Source organism: Myripristis murdjan, chromosome 16, assembly GCF_902150065.1.
Source record: "Myripristis murdjan chromosome 16, fMyrMur1.1, whole genome shotgun sequence".
Lineage (NCBI taxonomy): Eukaryota > Metazoa > Chordata > Actinopteri > Holocentriformes > Holocentridae > Myripristis > Myripristis murdjan.
In genome coordinates this window covers 9,823,573-9,845,382 of record NC_043995.1, presented here as the reverse complement: position 1 = coordinate 9,845,382, position 21,810 = coordinate 9,823,573, and the positions used below count along the sequence as shown (strand labels likewise).

Sequence of the window (21,810 nt, the reverse complement as noted above, 5' to 3'; positions counted from 1 at the left end):
CAAAATGGCAACACATGTTGGATTTCCTGCTTTTTGGATAAATAGATTACTTTTTATGTTACTCTGTTTTAGATATAATGCATTTAGAAACAAACTTTTCTCCTCTGCACAGTAGCACGTAAACATCTTCATCCTGGCACCTACAGTAACAATATCAGTTTTCATCTTCATACCCATCTGATCCTCTGATCTTAAGATGTTTTCAATCCTATTGTTTTACTTTGCATCGCTACACACTTTAGATAATGCAGGGGGATTGTGCACTTCATTAGCCTTTAGCTTGTACTCATTGTTTTCAATGAATAATGCTAAAAATATTACCACGCTCTTTTTCAACTGTGGAACTTTGACACAGTGCTTTGTTCAGAAAAGAAAAAAAAAATGTTGCATGGCCTGCGTCTGATGAAGAGCTTTGTATTTTTGGGAATAACAGGTTGAACACCACATTAGGTACCTGTGTGACTCAATTCCATCCGCCTGTGTCAACACCTTGGTGAAGAGGGTCACAGCACAGCTTCACACATCCACTGATGAAATTAAAGAACACTACAATTTGTACGGCTTCATGTCGGCACTTTTTAAACATCTCCCGCTGCCATCATCATCCTCACAGTCGTCGTCTCTGTCATTATCGTCATCTCTCTCTCTTTCCCCCTCTCGCTCCCTCTCTCTTGCTGCAGTTTTCAGACCACCAACCAGTGATGCAGCTGTGGGAACAACAGATTATGGCTATGAAATACAGCACATGTCAGTGTACGTTGGCTTCTTTCTACGATCGTGTTTTGACATCAGAAGATGTGACCAGTCTTTGAATAAATAAGACAACTCAAAAAGCAAATTTACACGTTTACACAGCAGCCTTTTCCCCTAGAAGTGCACATGAACTTCATCATATTGTCTGTAGTAAGTGAGTGACATCAAAGAAAAGGAAAAATAATATGCAAAGAGCTAGAATATGCAACAAGCTGTCAATCAGTACATCAGAGCTGGCTATTTAGGGCCACTGTGCTCTGCTTTTGGTGTAGAGTTGTGCATCTTCACTGTTTAAGTACTATTTAATCTCTTTTATCCTTGTGTATAACGTACATATCCTTAGATATTTCTTCAAGTCATTCCCAAATCATTCATCATGTCATCAGAGCCCAAAATAAACCCGATTATCTCCAAAAAGTCAACTTCACAGGAACAGTTAAAATGACTCATTAGGTTTTCCTGTTTGTGGTTACACATGCTTTTTACCCCCAAGATTTCACAATGCATTATCAGTGATTTGGCTCGGTGACTGGATCATGCAGCATCAGGCACCTACACATGAGTGAGAGCTGTCACTATGAATTAGAAAACAGAATGACAACCGAGAAAAACCAGTGGAGATATGAGGGTTGAGTATGCCATCGACAATAAAAAAAAATTGTATTGTGTATTCCTCATCATCACTAGTATGCACTTACCGTGAACTGCCGAACTTCCCCATTGTCTACCAAGTGATGCTCTGTCTCTGGGGTGATGGCATAAGCCAGTCTCTACACAGAAGGAGGGGAGAAGGACAAAGAACAAAAATAATTGTAAATAAATAAGATTTGAATTTTATAACTATAATAAATCAGGGCACTTTGCTGAGAAGACATAGCTCAGACTTACGTCGCAGAATTTTCCCGGCAGAGTGCAGAGTTTGTAGATGGCGTAGAGAGGGACCATGGTCATGGATGAGATGGCCAGGCACCATCCCACCATGTTGGCCCACATAGGAAACATGTAGGAGCCGTAGTTAGGGGGGTTGAATGTGGCAAAGCTCACCACCACCATGAACTAAAGAAAAAAAGGGGACAGGTTTCATAGAGTAAGACTTTATTTCCATTCTGTAAAAAAAAGGTACATCTTTCACAATACTCTTTCAAACGTAATGCAGAGATGACTTCATTTTCAAAGTGGTACTATTTCATGAGCAGAGCATTTTAAATGTCTAACTTGAACAATATTCCATACTCTTTTCCTTGAATAACACTGTATGTATGAACTGTATATACAGTACAGAAATATATACATGCTGTATGTTCAAATAAACTACAAAAAGATACAAAATGATTGAGAATTCTGTAGTCATTTAAGTCTCTTCTGCCAAAAGTAATTTTTAGATTAGGACTGACTGCTCTGAAATAATTTGTTGACTACCACTCAAAATCATAATTTACCAGCATCTGCTCATGGCATTTGTGATGGTAATGTGCAAAAAAAAAAAAAAAAACCTTCACAGCATCTGTTCATGCTCTTGCAGGGAGTGAGCTAGTTGATATGCTAGATTTGTGTTGTGAATTTGTAGTAATATGTAAAAATTGTGTCAATAATATTGTTGTCAAACGATCAAACTGAACTGTAAAGTGGGGACTAAACAGTGTGTTGAGGACCAGAGAGTGTGTTCCACCATCATTGCTCAGCCTCAGAAGGAATTCCTATTCCAAGGTGCTAAAAAGGAGACTGACTGTCAAACTTCATGACTGTTTCCCATGACTTTTTTAGTCATGGGAAACAGTGGCCAGTTCTTCAACCTCATGCAGGCAAATGAAGAGTCATGGGAATTTGCTAATCCTGTCTATATGTATTCTATAGATTTGAAGAAGAAATACAACAGTGTTACTTGAGATATTCTGTGGGTGCCCACTAGAGAATAAGAAGCTGGGACTGAGGCTTTTATAGTATAGTCTATTTTAGGAGCAAGAGTGAGGTTTGCATTCTTGGTACTGAATCAACTCAAGCTCACTCAAGGTGTTCACCAGACTCAGATAACCATATGCTCCGGTCCCTTTTCTACTTGTGGTGTTCCTGAACAGAATATCAAGGCGCCGCTGAGGTCTAGAGACTGTCTGGATTTGTGACATTAGAGTGGCATCTCTGCTGTCTGCAGGTTATGTTGTCCTTCTGGCTTCACTGGACCATAATGTCCAATGTGCACTGGAGCGGTTTTCAGCTGAGTGTGACGTGGCTAGGATGAGGATCAGCACCTCTAAATCTGAGGACATGGTTGTCTCCAGATGATATGTGGCTTGTTCCATAAAAATGGGAGGTCAGCAGCTGCCCCAAGTGGAGGAATTCAGGTGTCTTGGGGGTCTTACTCATCAGTGAAGGTAGGAAAGATTATGGGATTGTCTATGGTTAGATGCAGCAACTGCAGTAATGCAACTATTGTATCAGACCTTGGTGAAAAGACTGCTGAGTCACAAGCTGAAGGCCCCATGGTCACAAGCTCTGGGCAGTGACCAAAAGAATGAAATTGCTAATACAAGTGGCCAAAATGAGGTTTCCCTGAAGGACATTTGGCCTCACTCTTCATGACTGACCAAGAAGCTTGGCAATCTTGCTGGTGGTGACTTTTGGAATTATACTGCGCACATCCAGAGCAGACCATCACGGGCTCAAGAGTTGCATCTCCCAGCTGGCTGGAGCATGTGGAGATCCAGTAAGAGGATCAACATGAAGCAACGAGGTAAAAGTATATCTGGGCTGCTGTGCTTACCCTATTGTCAGTGCAATCTTAACCCAGACCTGTGGCTAGAAAATGGATGGATGTATAGTAGCTTGGTTGTTGGTCAGTTTAACAGCTGACATTCATTTATTAAATTACTCATTTGGACTCTTTGAATGCCAGAATGTCTCCAAGTGCTTCCATCTATCTGTCCACTTTCCGTTGACAACTCCTGATGAGGGGAATAATATCCCAACAAGAAAAGACTGGGCCCAGACTCACCAGGAGGAAGCAGGGGCTGACAAACTTCCAGCACAGCCTCCAGTACATGCCTGGTCGCTGGCCAATCATCTCCTCGATGTCATCACTGAAACGGTCCACCCCTGAAACACATTCAAAATGGAAAAAGAAAGTGATGATAAATATTAGCTATTTGTGGTAAAATTGGTCCGTCAGTCCTTGCTACAGGGTGAGTTAAATAGCTCTTATTGTATGCAGAAGCCTAAATCAAAAGTCTGAAATGGAGAAATGCATGCATGTATGTAATGCATGTGCACACTATGCTATTAGTGAAACAAACAAACGGTTAAAAAGGTTATAATTCACCATTAGCTATTTCATTAAAGCCGCTTTCACTAAGCTACTGTACCTTATTCATATTTTCAAGCTTCCCCTCTTTCATACCCCTGGCTCTACCTTCTCCCTGTGTCTTCCTGCCTGGGAGGCATCTCTCACTGCAGAGGCACATATTTGGATTGACTACTAGGTATTGAGCACAGCTGAATGTACTGATGTAGTGGTCTGCAGAGTGGGCGAACACTGGGGCCAGGGGTTAAGGGTTCCTGTCAGCAGTGACAAGGACTGGGAAAAGGCCCACTAAAGCCTGAGGCTTGATTTATCTGAACTGCCAGGGTCGGGACCCACGAAAGTGGGGCAACATGCCGACCCCACTGCCTGGGGCCTGGTAGCATTTAGCCCTTTATCTCACTGTCCACATACAGATGCATTAGTCAGGGGACAAGATACTCAATATCGAAGTTCAGGTCAACCTTTTCAGTGTCTGCTGGTGCTACAAAATGAAAAATGGGTTTTCTCTGTGATAAATGCTCTTTTTTCTTGTTTGGGGTGGGTCGGAATACCACAATTTTGGGCAGCTGAGACTTTACAACTAAGTGCCATTCATGAATTTGTGCTGATGAGAAAAAAAAATGTTAAAACAATGTTTGGACATACATACGTACACTTGATGGAGCCAATCCAGGTATAAATACAGTAGGCAAATTGGTAAGACTGGAACAATCATGATGTGCAAGCTCTTGTGTGGACCAAACCAGATCCCACTGTCTAAACAATACATGCACCTGATGAGACCCTGGAGGGTCAAACACCCTTAATGGGAAAAGACTTTTTAGTCTCAGTATCCCAACACCTAATAGGACTATGTCACATTGTGGCACAGCAGACCAATATCAATAGACAGCTAATCAGCCACCCTAATGTGGCATCAGCTTTGCTGGCCATGAAAAGATTGAATGATCCCTTCTTCCTCTCCTTCTTGCCCTGTTTCTTCACCATTTCTCACCATAGAACCATGCAATGCCGATGGCCTCAATGAGCACTCCAAATAGAATCGATGTTCCTGCTGCAAAGTGGTCCAGCAGAGTAAACACATACATCCCACCCTGGAGGAGAGAGAGAGTAAGAGAGAAAGAGGGAGAGAGAACACAAAACAATATTTTGTTTATTATTATAAAGCTTACACAGAAAAATAAGAGTGACAAAAAATGAGGTGCAACAGAGACAGACACAAAGAAATTATCAGTTTTCAATTCATTGCATTCATTCATTGTGGCAACCTATGACACTTTGGTTAGTCAGAAAAAGTATTATAGGATACAGATGCTTTTGATACAGTAAATGGAATTGCTGCTGTCTCAACTACAGTATAAAGATGCCAACTAGCTGCTGATGTCTTCATAAATGGAGCATGTTTGTATACGCAGTAAGCATGCAGGAATGTGCCAGTGTTTTCCACAGTGCAGAAAGTCAGCAACATGATACTTGCATTAGTAACGCAGAAGAGGGATATGAGGAAAGTGGCAACGACGATGAAGAGGGTGAAGAGTTCTCGATGCTTGTGGAGGAATTTGAACTCATCTATCAGCCCTGTGATCACCGACTCCATTCCCCCCATCTAGGGTAGAAGATGCAAGAGCTTAAATGAGACAAACCTGTGCGTAGTGCTACAGGCAGACATTGTGGAAGGAACACATTTTCCAGTGCACTTGCTACGCTAGTGCAAACAAGGCGAAACCAAAAGAGATATTTGTCAGAAATTTGAAATGAAAATGAAATGAAACACTACTGGAATGCAGGGAGGGTCCAAATAAACCATTTAAATGTGCTAAGTTCAACATCTGCTGAGTGTGCCCATCATTTGTGCCCTCGATCACTGAGCCAGATCACATAGCCAACATGGCTCCCATGTTACTCCAGCTAACCGTTTATATATAAGTGACAGATGCTGTGTCAGCCAAAGGCCCGTGGATATTGTGGGGAATACCTCAGCCGCTGTCTCCAATGGCAATGAGAGGAAATACCAGTTGACACACTGAACACACATCATACTGCATCATATTGCTTTTCAAATCCCACTGCACACATGGCCAATATGGCACAAAGTGCACCACACTTTGATAGGAAGACGAAAAAATAACATTCCATAAACATCCAGTTGGTACTTAACGCAGACATGGACCTTCTGTAAGTGAAGAGTGATTTACTGTGTGGAATGTAGTCACAAAGACAGTCATCTTTTAACATGAAATAAAAACTAACATTTGAGTAGTTTATTATAGGAAGAGGTGCAGAGTAGTTAGTCACTTCAAATTTTGTAAAGTATTTACTAAACCAAATTAAAGGCACTAAGACACTTAAGATATTCCAAAAGAAACCTACATGAACACTGTTTGAGTCTGTCACCACTATGCTACTGCATGTCACTTGAAGTAACATGTGTGTGTGTGTGTGTGTGTGTGTGTGTGTGTGTGTGTACTCACAGCGCTGTCAATACCCAGTGTCAGTAACATGATGAAGAAGATAACTGCCCACACTGATGACCCAGGTAATGTTGCAATGGCTTCTGGGTAAATGACAAACACCAATCCAGCACCTAAAAGCCAAATAATTCAAATTGATGTAAAGTATGAACACACACACACACACACACACACACACACACACACACACACAAAAAACCATCATTATACATATGGAAACAAATACTTGGTAGATAAGTGAGAGGCAGATTTGCAGTTAACTTAATAATAACCCCTGCTTTTACAGTCACCCTAACTACTGGGCACTTACAAGACACAAAGTATATACATTCTTTTTTCTATTTCACTATACACTGTTTTTTATTTATTTTTTGTCTTTTTACCATTCAAATACCCTGTACTTAGGGTGACTCTAAAGTAATGGCTAGTAAATTGTTCTATTCTCTTCTCTTCTCTTCTATTTTATTCTATAACATGCTGCAAATACAGTCATGAGAAAAGTGTCCTGTTCATCCATTTGCTAGACCAGTGGCATTTGAAACCAGTAAACACGTTCACAGCAGGCTCACTCCATTGATTGCAGTACTGGCAACCAAACACATGACATCTTAAATAACGCTGACTTCTGGAATAATGAGGGAAGTCATTCTGCATCTACTGTTCTAGTATTAGCTATTCCACTGTGGGCCGTTTCTAGTATCATCTGATAGCACTCATGATAGAATAACGCCCAAATTAGCCTATGGATTGGATTGTCCTACATGTAACATCATAAGCTATTCTAATTTCACACACCACGTTATTGACCTGTGAGGAGAACCTACAGCAGTGCGATGTGGCAAGGTTTGCAATCGGGTATAGGCAGACGCAATGGAATATAACTGCTACTAATGTACTACAGGAAAATTTAATATTACATCGAGACATATGTTTAGTTTTTGGACTGTTCTAGTTTTACATACCATTTACATCTGCTATTAAAATGCAATCTGTATCCACACACAGTATCCAGATAAGGAAAAACCCATGTTAATACAAGCTGTAAATGCAAGTCCTGACATCAGATCTCATTATCCAGATAACATATCCAAATACAGAGATCACATTTTAATGCAAGGTGCAAATGGGGCCTTGGTTCCTTGCATGAAATACATTGGTGGCATGTTTTTTTTTTTTAAGAGCACATGCCACCAATACTGGAAATCTGCATCCTGATATTAAATGCCATAGGGGAAGCATACAGAATGGCCCTCCTTTTTTAACTGCCACTAAATGCTGTGAATATGCACAAACCTATACCGTACCGTCTCTGGCGACCTTGTCCAGAGCCACGTTGTGTTTGTGGGACATGTAGCCGAGGAAGGAGAAGACCACAAACCCAGAGAAGAAACTGGTCAAAGAGTTGATGGAGCTGGTGATGATGGCATCTCTGGATGGTTAAAATCAAACAAAAAACAAACAAAAAACAGTGGGTTATCAAGCAGTAAGGATCAGAATCCATACACCATATAAGTCAGTCTGTAAAGAACAGAGCTGGTTAGAATTGAAGAAGCAGCTGGTGATGCATCTTGTATTTAGATAATTTAGTCAGTCAAGACTGGTTCAAGTTCCTCTGCCTTTTTCTTTTGGGCTTCCACATGAGCAGAATGCCAAGTTTTTGTAATTGATTTATTTTACAGTTTATTCACAGCCAATTAGTCAGAAAAGAAGCTGGTCAGTCTTATAATGGGCTAGCAACCTGTTGAATTGTCCTGCAATCCTACAAATTATAAAGTGGGCACAGAAATCACTGGATGAATAATCAAATGAGCTGGTCAATATTGACGACAGTGGGGTTGAGAGAGGGGTGTGATGAGTCAGTTGTCACTTATAGCACATAAACCAGTCAGTAAGTCAGTCAGTAAAGCAATCAGCCAGTCAATAAGAGGAATGAGTCAGACAAGCCTATCTATCTATCTATCTATCTATCTATCTATCTATCTATCTATCTATCTATCTATCTATCAAATGCTTCCTGTGGGATGCTGTTGACTGTCAGTGTGTCAGATGTGATCACAGCTACTGCACAGGATGGATTTCAAGGAGCTTCAAAGGTTATTGTAATTCACCTGCTTATACTGTGTGTGTGTTTGCATGTGTTGTGCGAGCAACAGAGCAACTCCTCCCCCTCTGTGTCTGTACCTGTAGCAGTTGTTGCTGAATTTGTTGTAGCTGGAGAAGGCGATAAGCACACCAAACCCCACTCCCAGTGAGAAGCAGATCTGCGTGGCAGCCTCGATCCAGACCTGGGGAGCGACAGAACAAGCGCACTTGTGTGAAGCGGCAAACAAAAGGCACAGGAGAGGAAAAAAGCCATTATTAGGGATAATTGCAGGAAACTCATTCAACGGCAGTAGATGAAAGCCGCTTGTGAATACGGGGGGTAATTTTGCAAATTACTGCTCCATGCATGTGTCTAATCTAATTCTCAAATTGCTGCCATGCATCTCTCTGTCTCTCTTTCCTGCTTTCTCTCTCATACTCCCCATAACTGAGTCCTTTAGTCATCCAGGCTTACTTATTGAGCTTTCTACTATCTGCTATTAGGTCAAATCGCATATTGTCATCAAGATGTGATGAAAGTGTTCATAGATAAAGAAAATATTGGAAATTACTGATATAATTTTTTCCCCCAAAAGACTGTTTGCCTTGGAGAAATGCCACTCAAATGGCATTTAGATGACATTAGGACAATACACTGAAACCAATAAAAAAGTTTCATGCTCTCTTTTCATGTTTCTCTGTTATCTATGTCCACTTTTTACCTTGTTCTCTCCTTTTCTATCCTCTCATCCTGACTAGGACAGGCAATTAAATATTCAGGGGAAAAAAAAAACAACTTCTTCCTACCACTTTCTCATCATCATTTATCTTTTTCCCTGTCCTCTCCTACAGTGTTATGTCTTGGATTTGTCTGTGGGATACATCTTTTTTAATCATCAAAGCATTTGTGACATTTTATGGAGACAGCTTCTATGCTGTCACTTAAGTTAACAGGAAAATAACCTAAGTTAGTATTATTTATGTTCCTTTTCAACAGCAATAGGTGCCATCACCAGGCACGCAGTCTCCGTTGGTTTGAATGAGGATTGTTATGTATTGCTATGTTATCATGTTGGTTTCATTATAGTTTCATTATTGGTTTCATTATAGTTGGTTGGTTTCATTATAGTTTCATTATGACACTTACAGTTTGTCATAAAGAGAGGGATGTTTGCAGTTGGTAAACCTAGTAAAATATCTCTCTCTGAGCTTTGCAGTAATTAATTTTTGTACAAAACATACTTTAAAGTGCCAGACTGCCACTAATATTAATGTGTCTATTTCATGTGGATGTAGCCACGCCAACATGCTATTGGTGTATGCTTTGTTGATGTTGATATGCAAGTGTGTAGGTCATGGTTTAATATTTTCTTGTTGCTTAAGCACTTGTATGAGGGTAATGTGTAATTACTTACAAGCATTAAAACATGTCTACACATTATGTAAGCGATGCTCTGGTGAAGGTCTGTGCCTAAACACATTAGTCTGATGTGACAAACAGTAAAAACTGTGATCAGCCCTGGTTCTTAAAGTGCTCCCGGATTTTGGATCCCAGTTTTTCCTGCACATTGTTTTAAATACCTGGTTTAGGAATAGAGATCTACATTTTAAAATGTCAAGGTATTCTTCTAATGTGTCTCCCCCAACTTCCTCTTGCCTCACCTTGATTCCCCCTCTCTGTTCCCCACCCTCTCCCCCTCCTCCGGATGCTCACCTTGGCATCGCAGAGTCTTAGGAAGTCGACAGAAAGGTAGGCCTTAATGCCGTCAATGGCTCCGGGCAGAGTGACTCCCCGGAGCAGCAGCACAGTCAGGACCACATAGGGCATGGTGGCTGTGATCCACACAACCTGCATGGGCGTAGAGGGTACACACACACACATACACACACACACACACAGGGTAATGTAGAGAAGACAGGTGGGTACACGTACAAACAGTCAAATGCACACATGCAAACATTCAAGGAAGAGCGTGCACACACACACTGACACATGAACTTACATTTCGGTTCATTTTGTGCCTTTTCAACATTCATCTTCAAGTCATTGAGTCATTGAGTCTCACATTCAACGTAAAAATTTTCTTCAAACAACCAAAAAAAAAAAAAAAAAAACGCCAGCGGGATGAGATAATCCCACTTGTTTCCAATGCAGTTTCACTGGTTTAAGGAATATTTCTGGAAACAAGTGTATACACATTGAAACAATGCACAATAAGGCACAACAGCCCACTAATATCAAGAAAATGTATTCAAGAGCATTTTGGAAACAAGTCGGATTTTCTCATCCCACTGACAGTTGTTTTTACACTTATTTTAAGATTTACAGATTTACAGATTTTTGCAGTATTATAATCTGACCTGACTCTGTCGTTCACATTTTGCAGTTTACAGAGCACTGAAAACAAATTATACCAATTTTGTATATTCAGTATTACTACTCCTTTCCAGATGTCTTGTCTTCCCAGAGACAGGGATAGGCATAGTCAATATATCTCCATAGTGTACATTTTGTGTGTGTGTGAACTGAACGTTGGCCTTTAGCATCCAGGCGACATTATCTGTGACAGACACTGTGTCTTGTACACGTTTACAGGCAGCTGACATTCAGGCTCAGTGATCAATTCACTATGAACTCTGGTGAAGGGGTGCACTTGATCACTTTATCAAACAACGAGAGGAGAGGAGTCCGCGCTCATTTTCAGGATGTGGTCAGTGACTAGAGGGGCTTAATTTCTTGACTTCAGTGCTTCTTTAAAACACACGTCCGTAATCGTGGTAATTAATCATTCAGACTCCTTGGAAGAAGCTCAAGTTAAAGTCATGGTACCTCTGTAGTTTGAAAATTATTAAACACGATTACTGCTGCAAGTCATTTCCTACCTTTCCGGACGTCTTGACTCCCTTCCAGAGACTGAAGTAGAGCAGAACAATTACAACAGCCAGACAGGAGGTCAGCTGCCAGCGTGGACGGCCCAGGTCATCAATACCTCCGCTGTCCTGGATATGGAGCACCCCTCGTCTGTAACGACAGTGAAGAGCCACATGACCGTGACCAGACTGTGACATATAGATGTACAGAATCTGAAATGGTAATCCACAAGGGCTTTTTCTGGCAAATTCCTTGGTGTGAAGAAGTGATTGCTGTGATGTTTCTGATGTTCTGTGTCTATATTCTTGGTTTTTCTGTTAGTGAAATTTGGGTGCATTCCACTTCATAAAGATTTCTCTGAGCCTCACATCTCCTCCTTGGCCGCTGGGTAAAAGCTCATGGGGAAAACAAGGAGAAAATGCAAGGTGGAGCAAGTGATACATGTCCTGTAACTTGCAATGTTGTTGTATGCACCATCTTGGATAAACGTTTGAAGCATAGCACTGAAGCTCCTCCCAACACAGGATTCCCCTGCCCTCCAGGGTTTAAATTATTAAAAGTCTTATGTCTTTCACAAAGTTAAGGTTAATTTCCCATTTTGATGGACAGGGGCTGCAGTTTTGCAGTTGGATTGTTGTGGAAGAGGAAACTTGGTCTGATGGCAAATCACTTGATTTACTTGTTGATGTTTGTTCCATCCCTCACCTGTGGTAATGAGATTTGGCTGGTGACTGAACAAATGAGATTTGGGGACAGAAGCTCTGCTTACAGCTGCTGCTCTTCCCTGTTGAAAGAGCCGCTTGAGGAGGCTCGGACGCCTAATTAGGATGCCTCCTGGGTGCCTCCCTGTGGAGGTGTTCCAGTCCGACTGGGAGCAGACCCTGGGACAGAACTAGACCACACTGACAAAACTACACATCCCAGGTGACCTGGGAATACCTTGGGATGCTCCAGAAAGCCCTGCTTCTTTTCATACCCCTGCATTTCCAAAGAAACACACTGTAGGAACAATCTGCAAACTAGAAAATGAAAGAGTGTAAATGAGATTTTGTAAAATACCCCTTAACTGGAATTCCATGGCAATCCACATTATACAGTCCACAAGAAAGATGAACGTGTGTCACATCAAAATTTCAAACGCAGCAACAACAAGTTACGCAGAGAGGACATACAAAGTGATTTCAGCAAGTGACAATTATGCTGGCCTTGATGTGAAGATATGTACTTTCACACCACAGGCCTGCCAGGTTATGGACATTGCCAGAAAACAGAGGCATGCCTAAATGGCACAGAACATTCAACATTAACACCCAAATGTCAAGCTAACATTTAAAGGCTATTTGGAGAATCTATGATATAAGGGTTTGAGCTACTTACAGCTGTGGATCTTTTCCTACACATCTGGTGCTCAGGAAGAGGTCCTGTATTGGCACGTCAGTTATCTTAATTGGAGGATACACCTGTGTGTCCTCCAGCCACGCCTCATTAGAAGAGGCAAGGGGACAGAACGGCTCCTTCATGCATCATTTAACCATTTGGAACATCCCTAATGATGGTGGTTAATTTTTGGATGTCATTTCAGCGAGGAGGCATGGACAGGAGGAAGGAGGATAAATGCTTTGTGGCCAGAAGGAAAGTAAGTGTTGAGTTTCTGTTGGTAGCACCTCAGTCTTTGTCTGTTCAGCTCAGTGCTGTCTATCACTTCCTGCACACCAGAGGAAAGACCCACCAAACATGATGCGTTAAAAACAGCAAATGTTGCAAATTTCATAGTTTTCATCAAGTGGACAAGGATTGAAGCACTACTCTGTTTTGTAAACTGACAACAGAGCAGCAAAAGAGTTTTTTATTTATATGAAAAAATTTCAGATTATTACCTTGTTGGACATTTTTGCTCCACTACAGTGGCCACACTCAGCCTGTTCTTGAGCTAATCATCTAAAGGAGAATTGACAATGCTATTTAAAACACGAGGCACTGGCACAAAACCCATGTCAGTCAAATTATTGATTGACAGTTCACTCCTTGATCTTTCTGACAGGTGAAAGGGAAACAAAATTTGAACTGCCCAAACAATTTATTTGTTGGCATCTGCGATGGCTACATCTGTAAACACTTTCATGAAGTTTCACGTCTTGAGCAAAGTTATGTTGACCCTATAAAATATAACATAGAAACCTATTTTCACCTCAATTAAAAATTATATTATTATAATGACAATGAGAGTTATTCAGATAAAAACTAAACAAAATTGTGTCAGGTCCTCAGTAACACCTTGAATATAATGACTAGATCAACCTAATTTTCAGTCAGGTGTTTAGGTTTGGGGCTATACTTTTTTTTTTTCTTTTTTTTAACCAAAAGATACCTCTCTCTAGGGGTTAAATATAGAAAATTCTAATTCTTTTGTGAGTGTATGCATACTGATCATTTGGAAAAACCTATTTCAAGGGCGGTACATGAATGACTGTAGAGCCACTGAACTCAAATTGTCTGCAGGTGGCCCTATGGAAATAGCACGGTGCCATTTAAAACTAGCACAGAAGAAATGCCTCAACTGTCACAACAGAGCCGCCCCTCACCTGGCAGAACAGGAGACACCTGGTCAGCCTCACAGAGGGTTGGCTACATTCGTTAATGTGGCTGAACTATTATTTTTTTGAGAAAAAAAGCAGGATGTTCAATGTTCAATATTTAGAATTTATGCATAGTAATATATTCTTGAGCCTTCAATTTGTAAGCTAAGGTTTCATGATAACTACTAACTTACTATAATCTTCTGGAACATCAAGGTTATTTCACATCCCTGTTAGTCTTGAGTTTTCTCTACAAGCTATGCCTCTGTCACTATTGTGTTTAATATTTTGTCCTTTTCTACAAAAATCATTACTAGTGGCTCCTTTGTTAAACTGAAACAGAAACCTTACTAGTGACATCGGGCACTGTGCTGGTAATGCCATCGTCCCAGCTGGTAAGCTTTTCAGTACACTGGTGGCTGTTTGGCTAGAACATGAAATACTAAAAGTCACTGAAATTCAGCTTTTCTGTCCCTAGTTTACGTGTAAAGAATGTGTTTACTTGTTCTATGGTGCAGTATAGTATTTGAATCTGCATGGAAAAAAAAGTTGTTCTCAGCTCTACTGTTTCTGTACTATTGAACCCATGTCCAAACTTCTAAAGCTCGCATTTTCTTTGCTAACTTTTGCTAACAAATATGACCACAATTGTTGATAAAAAGTCAAAATAGCACCGATATGGTCTTTAAACTGAAGTTTTACTTGCCAAATTGTTTTACTCCCTAAATTGAACTGTTAGCTAATCGTTTCACATCAACAGGAGTAAATGGCACGTACTCCCGCACCACAGATTGGATTAAACAACACCATGGATTACTGGATTATGCAACATATTAGATTTTGCAACAGTTGGTGCCCACAACGCACAATCTGCATTTCAGAGTTTGTGCTTGTCTCACAAAATTGCAGGGAGACGACATTTTGGTTTATCCAACTTACTCAAAGTACTCCTGGGCAGGAGTGGCCTTGTGTATGTCGTTGACCGTGCTGTTGTCGGCCCAGTCGGAGCAGTTGGGGCTGTTCCACGTGTTGTTGCAGTGGACCCAGGGCAGCTCGCTGGTGAACGAGGAGAAGAGGTAGAACAGGGCCCAGGAGATGATGACATTGTAGTAAAAGCCAACGTAGAGGGAGATGAGGATCACTGTGAAGCCTACACCTGTCAGAGGGATGTAAATCATTAACAGGGACGTCATCTAAATCAGTAATATTATCAGAAGAGAGAAAAAAAATGCAGTATCATGCAGTTTGCACACTGCACAAACAGCCCAAATATTCCAGTGAGGCACATACACTATATTGCCAAAAGTATTCGCTCGGCTGCCTTCACACACATATGAACATGAGTGACATCCCATTCTTAAACCATAGGATTTAATATGATGTGGGCCCATCCTTTGCAGCTAGAACAGCTTCAACTCTTCTAGGAAGGCTTTCCACAAGGTTGAGGAGAGTGTTTATGGGAATTTTTGACCATTCTTCCAGAAGTGCATTTGTGAGGTCAAACACTGATGTTGGTCGAGAAGGCCTGGCTCTCAGTCTCCGCTCTAATTCATCCCAAAGGTGTTCTCTCGGGTTGAGGTCAGGACTCTGTGCAGGCCAGTCAAGTTCTTCCACACCAAACTCGCTTATCCATGTCTTTATGGACCTTGCTTTGTGCACTGGTGCGCAGTCATGTTGGAACAGGAAGGGCCATCTCCAAACTGTTCCCACAAAGTTGGGAGCATGAAATTGTCCAAAATGTCTTTGTATGCTGAAGCATTAAGAGTTCCTTTCACTGGAACTAAGGGGCCAAGCCCAACGTCCGAAAAACAACCCCACACCATAATCCCCCCTCCACCAAACTTTACACTTGGCACAATGCAGTCAGACAAGTACCGTTCTCTTGGCAACCACCAAACCCAGACTCGTCCATCAGATTGCCAGACGGAGAAGCGTGACTCGTCACTGCAGAGAACACATGTCCACTGCTCTAGAGGCCAGTGGCGGTGTGCTTTACACCGCAGCATCCGATGCTTTGCATTGTGCTTGGTGATGTAAGGCTTGGATGCAGCTGCTCGGCCATTGAAACCCATTCCATGAAGCTCTCTACGCACTGCTCTTGAGCTAATCTGAAGATCACATGAAGTTTAAAGGTCTCAAGCTATTGACTGTGCAGAAAGTTGGCGTCCTCTGCGCACTATGCGTCTCAGCATCCGCTGACCCCGCTCTGTGATTTTATGTGGCCTACCACTCTGTGGCTGAGTTGCTGTCGTTCCCAATCGCTTCTACTTTGTTATAGTACCACTAACAGTTGATTGTGGAATATTTAGTAGCGAGGAAGTTTCACAACTGGACTTACTGCACAGGTGGCATCCTATTACATTACTATTACAGCACCATGCTGGAATTCACTGAGCTCCTGAGAGCGACCCATTCTTTCACAAATGTTTGTAGAAGTAGTCTGCATGCCTAGGTGCTTGATTTTATACACCTGTGGTCATGGAAGTGATTGGAACACCTGAATTCAATGATTTGGATAGATGAGCGAATACTTTTGGCAATATCACCAATATCACCATTGTCATGTGAAAACTTGCTTGGATAATTTTCATGTTTTCACTCTGATTTTAAGATCACATGGTCCTTTGCGGGTTCAGAAATTTCCTCCTTCCTCCTGAAGCCTCCCATACGAAGCCCTTTCAAAACCCACTAGATAATATCAAAATGCATCGCCATCAAGCTAAAAACATGTTGGCTTTTTTTCTTCGTTCCTGAAAAGCTGACACTTGAGATGAAGGGTTTTCTTCTGACAGCCACATAATGCAAAAAAAAAAAAAAAAAAAAAATGCAAATGGTGAATTGTAACATCCCACATGCCTATCAATGCCTATCAGCCCACACGCCTAATCCTGAAAGATGCTTTGCAGAAACACCAGAGCGCCAGTTTGTGCTTCTTGGCTTTGTCTTGGATCGCTGCTAAGATTTCTGGGAGGAAGGTTTCACACATAAATATGCACAATCAATCCAACAGGCACAAGGGACATTAGTATTATTAGTATCAGCATATTGGTAAATGCTGTTTCTCAGAGCATCTTAAAATAGACAAGGAGGCAAAAGTTGAACCAAAATGATGATGTTAATGTGATGTTGCGCAACAGAGACATGCACGATGAAGATTTCATTCCTTAATCATCTTTCGCTCTCAGCAAAGTTCACTGTGCTCCTCAAGACGGCCACCAGAGTGAACAACACACTGCCGAGCACAGCAGCACCCTCACACAAAGTGGCCTGCAAGTAAACACACGGTGATGAGAGTGCAACCACTTTTAAAAGATTTTCCTCTTCACACCTTAATTATCAACACATCTACCCTTTCTGTACAATTGAACCAATGTCCAAACTTCTAAGGCTCGCATTTTCTCCGCTAACCTTTGCTAACAAACATGACCAGAACTGTGTCTTATTGATTCCTTTGTAATGTGGATGTGATATTTGTCCAGGCAGTGATACCCTTCATTAGGGCGGCAGGCCCGCTATCTCTCCATCTCTCTCTGTCTCTCCCTCTTGGACCTTTTCTTCAAATGCATTGATCCTGAGAGGAAACCGCTTGTTGATCGGAATAATTACTGTCAATACGGAGCTTGTGTATGTGTGCATTTGAATAATTACTGTTATCCCCCCGCTGAGAGACAGAGAGAGAAGCGTGTGATTACAACGTCAACGTGCTCAGTGGGTCTCTGACAGACAGCACATGTTCACACACAGGAGGCATGCATTCAGAAACACACACACACACACACACACAAAGACATATATGCACACACAGTGGGCCACCTTCAGACAAGCGAGGAGAGGCTCTAACAAAGGCCAGCGGTTCGGTGACATACTGCAAAGCTACAGATGGTCCTCTGGTAACCATGGCATTTTAGCGTGTGTTTCTGATCAAAAGCTGCACATGACAGGACCAGTGATGCTGCTGTGTGCACTGTGACTAAACTTTAACCTTAGCAAATACTCCACAAGGCTCACCTCCTGACTGCGTTTTCTGAGCAGAACATATTAAGATTGCAGGCAAAAGACTCATGCTTTGTAAAAGTCATGTTTTCAGCTGCACCCTTTCACTGAAGTTTTTCCTTTTAATTCAATAATATACTTTCAAAGGATGCAAGAGCCCTCATGAACAAGTTAAGAAAATGATAGAATGACTTAGGTGATCACATGACGAAAGCATATCAATTACACCGATGCAAACTGGTAAACAAGGTTGAATCCATTAACTACTAAAATGTGGAATTCATAATTTCGGGGTTTTCTTGGCTTTTGTCTTTTTGAATAAATTGTTGCCATCTACACACATGTGTTTACAAGTTTACTCTGTGGAGACAAAAAAAAAAAAAAAAAAATGAAAAAAGTATGAAAAGTTGAAACAAGCCAAGTGTATTATTTTTCTTCCAGACAATCGTTTTGCCAGGGAGCATGACTCAATTTTAGTGTTTGTGTCTAAATCTGCATATGTGTAGATGGCCCTCCCTTGCTTATTGATGTGTTGAAAAGTAGCAGCAGTGAGAGCGGCAGCCAGTGTCCTTCACCACGATTTGACAGCGGAATCTGGAGGATCAGGACAAGAGTCTAAAAGCCCAATTTTCAGATGCCTTCCATCTGACTGCCAACACAACTTGATGTTGCGGGGAGGAGGAGATAAATAATGCCTGTCGCTGCTCAACAAAGAGACAGGCAGACAGAGAGACTGGCATGTGGACGGGCATGCAGGTGCGCAGACAAGTAGGCAGAGAGACAGGCAGGCGTTTGGGGAGGGTCATTATCAGACAGACGGGCAGGAAGGCAGATGAGCATCTTCCAGTGTGTGCGTGTGTGTGTGTGTGTGTGTGTGCATGTCTGTACATGTGCATGAATATGTGTCTTATGACTTGTCTCCTCCTACCTTTGAATATGGGACATATCTTCCAGACCCCTGCTGCCCCCTCTCTGTTGTACTGCCCCAGGGCCAGCTCCATGTAGAAGAGAGGCATGCCTGCTATCACCATGAAGAACAGGTACGGCACCAGGAATGCTCCTGCAAAGACACACACATGGGCGAAGCATGATCCTTCTCTAAATAAAGGGCTGAGGTGTTCATTTGTGCAGGTGTCCATTTTAGACGGGACAACAATATTTCCCTGTTTCCTCTCAAATCTTGAATATACAGAAGAGAAAAAGAAATGTGCTCACACACTTGTGAATTTCCTGCGGGATGAATAAAGTATCTACCTACCTACCTACCTACCTACCACAGTACAAAAACTTTCGTAGATATATATTTCTTTGTCATTTTGTAATTTAATGGCTCAGCGTGGGTGGTATGTTAACAGTGCACTATGCAAAATTGCACAGGGATGATTTAAGAAAGGATATTTCGACTCAACTGACAAAAATATGGAATAAGTATGTAATCGGTGGTTGAATTTGTTTCCTGTCAGCAGCTTGACTCACTGATTCTGTGTTTACTGCATGTTTGTGTTCAGTTGAGTTGATGGGACCCTCACTTTAATCAGCATCTGGTGATTTTGCATGCAGTAGCTCAACCTTCATTTTAACCGTATCCAACAGTGAGTTATGAGTCATGCCAGCAGTTTCATGCTAGATCTCATCTCAATTTGCCACAAAGCTCAACAAATGCTGACTTAGTAGACAATATCTTCCATGCCGATGTTAAAGTTATAAGAACCTGTGGCCCCCATCTGTTCGATATCAGTGTGAATCGAGTCAAGTTAAATGAATCTGTTCAGCTTTAACTGTCATAAACGGATTATGAAAACCATTAAAATGAGAGTGAGTCTTAAAGCCAGGACCTTAGCTTCACTGATGGGCAATCAATAAAAACAGAAAGCTAAAGGAGGGGTATTACCTTGATACTAGTTCATGCAACATTTTACATCTGCCTCAATCTTTTCAACACCAAATGCAAATCACGATCACAGTCGCTGCTGATCGCCCGCTGCGAAGAAAATCCACAGCAACCAGGTGTCAGCTGTGACTATGCCTGTCATTACCGTTCTTAAACATAATCAGGCCTCCATGTTAAACAGCCACAATGGCCCGCCTTGTCAAACTGAGCAGAGTTCCTCTTTAGAGGAGGTGTCATGATGGAGAGATTGTCACCTACAGCCAAAGTGTAGAAAACAAGGCAGATATGCAGCCACAGAGCATCAATACCCCCCTCAAAATCGAACAGGGCTCGATATTAAACAGCCATGAAACTCAGTTATATTTCCCTTTAAGTATGACGACATATTGTGTTCCCAGAGCAGGATGCCAGGCCGGGTATGGCTATCATTACCACTCCTAAATGTAATGAGAGCTCTATGTTAAACAGCCATAATTAGTGCCAGTGATTGTTAGAGCTAATCTATTCGGCAGCAGCTGCGGTGGTTTTTCCCCTATTTTGATCTCTGCAAAGGGCTCTAGACCTCAAACAGCCACCACCACACACATGCATAGAGAAGGAGGTGGAAAACACACACACACACACACACACACACACACACACACACACACACACACACACACACACACACACACACACCGTATCATCTTTCCACCTTCTCCAAGATGGTCAAAGAGATAACATCATTCAAACCCATCTCTTCTCTCCTCTCTCTGCTCCCTCTCTGTCCTTTCCTTTATCGTACATTTCTTTCCCCACTTTTTGTTTTCAATACGCCGTCATGCACATTCCACTGTCACACTACAAAATACATTGTGCAAGTGATTTAGTCTCATAATCAGTGTTAAAATCTTGCTTTTCTTCATCCCACTTTTTTTCCAGTGCTAATCAACTTGTTTCCAGAATTTTCTTGAGTCAGTTGTCATTTTCTTGATGCCCGTGGGCTGATCTGCCTTATTCTGTCCTGTTTACACATATTTCTACTGCATTGTAAACAAGAGGATTATCTCATCCCTTTGGAGTGTTTTTTCCTCACTTGTCTATCCCTCTTTCCCCTCTCTGTCCATCCTCTGCCTCCCTCCATCATTGTTGGTCCCTCCCTGTCTCTGTTGCAAAGTTCAGGGAACCTTAAGACAGTGGTCAGTGTCCTTCCTTTCATCCTCTCCCTGCCCTCTCTGCCCTCTCACCTCCTCCGTTCTTGTAGCAGAGGTAGGGGAACCTCCAGACGTTGGCCAGGTCCACGGCAAAACCAATCACAGACAAGAGGAAGTCAATTTTCTTCCCCCAGGTCTCCCTCTCCTCCTCCCCGCTGGGGTTGGTCTGGGTCTGGGTCGGGGTCACCAAGGTGCTCGAGGTAAACTGAACTCCGTTCTGTTCCTTCACCAGGATCAGCTCCACCTTAATGGGCCAATGGGTTTAAATAATGAATAAGATGGGATGTAAAAGTGGATACTGGCAGACACTGTGGCTGTGGTTTCATCGCTCACTGTCACTGGCAGGGTATTGCTATTGGTTCTACAATAAAAGTGAACTATTTGTGAATAGATAGGTAGACAATCTGCTGTAAAAAGTCACAGCTTTTGCTGCATTGAGAAGCATATACACAATTCTCATCTTTTGTCCAATAAGACAAAGGAAAACAGTACCTAAACAAAAAACAAGCAATAAGACAAAGTTTACGGACTCAGGCTTCCACTGACCTCTTTGGGGCCCATGGTGTTGGACGAGGGTTTCTCTGGGGCTACAACTGAAGACATGAGGCTGGCAGGGACTCTCCCTCTCAGCATGGACAGGTGCACAGCCGCAGGGAGAGAAGTGGGAGCGAGGGTGGCAGGGGA

General features: G+C 41.9%; 1 protein-coding gene across 1 annotated transcript; it reads right to left on the bottom strand.

Annotated features, from left to right (window-relative positions):
• On the bottom strand, nucleotides 1-21,810 carry slc6a3 (solute carrier family 6 member 3). Its single transcript, XM_030072713.1, has 15 exons — nucleotides 21,673-21,810; nucleotides 21,160-21,370; nucleotides 18,971-19,102; nucleotides 14,989-15,205; nucleotides 11,485-11,623; nucleotides 10,316-10,450; nucleotides 8,701-8,804; nucleotides 7,824-7,948; nucleotides 6,520-6,632; nucleotides 5,526-5,654; nucleotides 5,043-5,142; nucleotides 3,743-3,843; nucleotides 1,642-1,809; nucleotides 1,452-1,523; nucleotides 1-707 (listed from the first exon to the last, which is right to left on the bottom strand). Exons 1-15 carry the CDS (start codon nucleotides 21,757-21,759, stop codon nucleotides 684-686), a joined length of 1,857 nt encoding a protein of 618 aa, XP_029928573.1. The 5' UTR covers nucleotides 21,760-21,810; the 3' UTR covers nucleotides 1-683.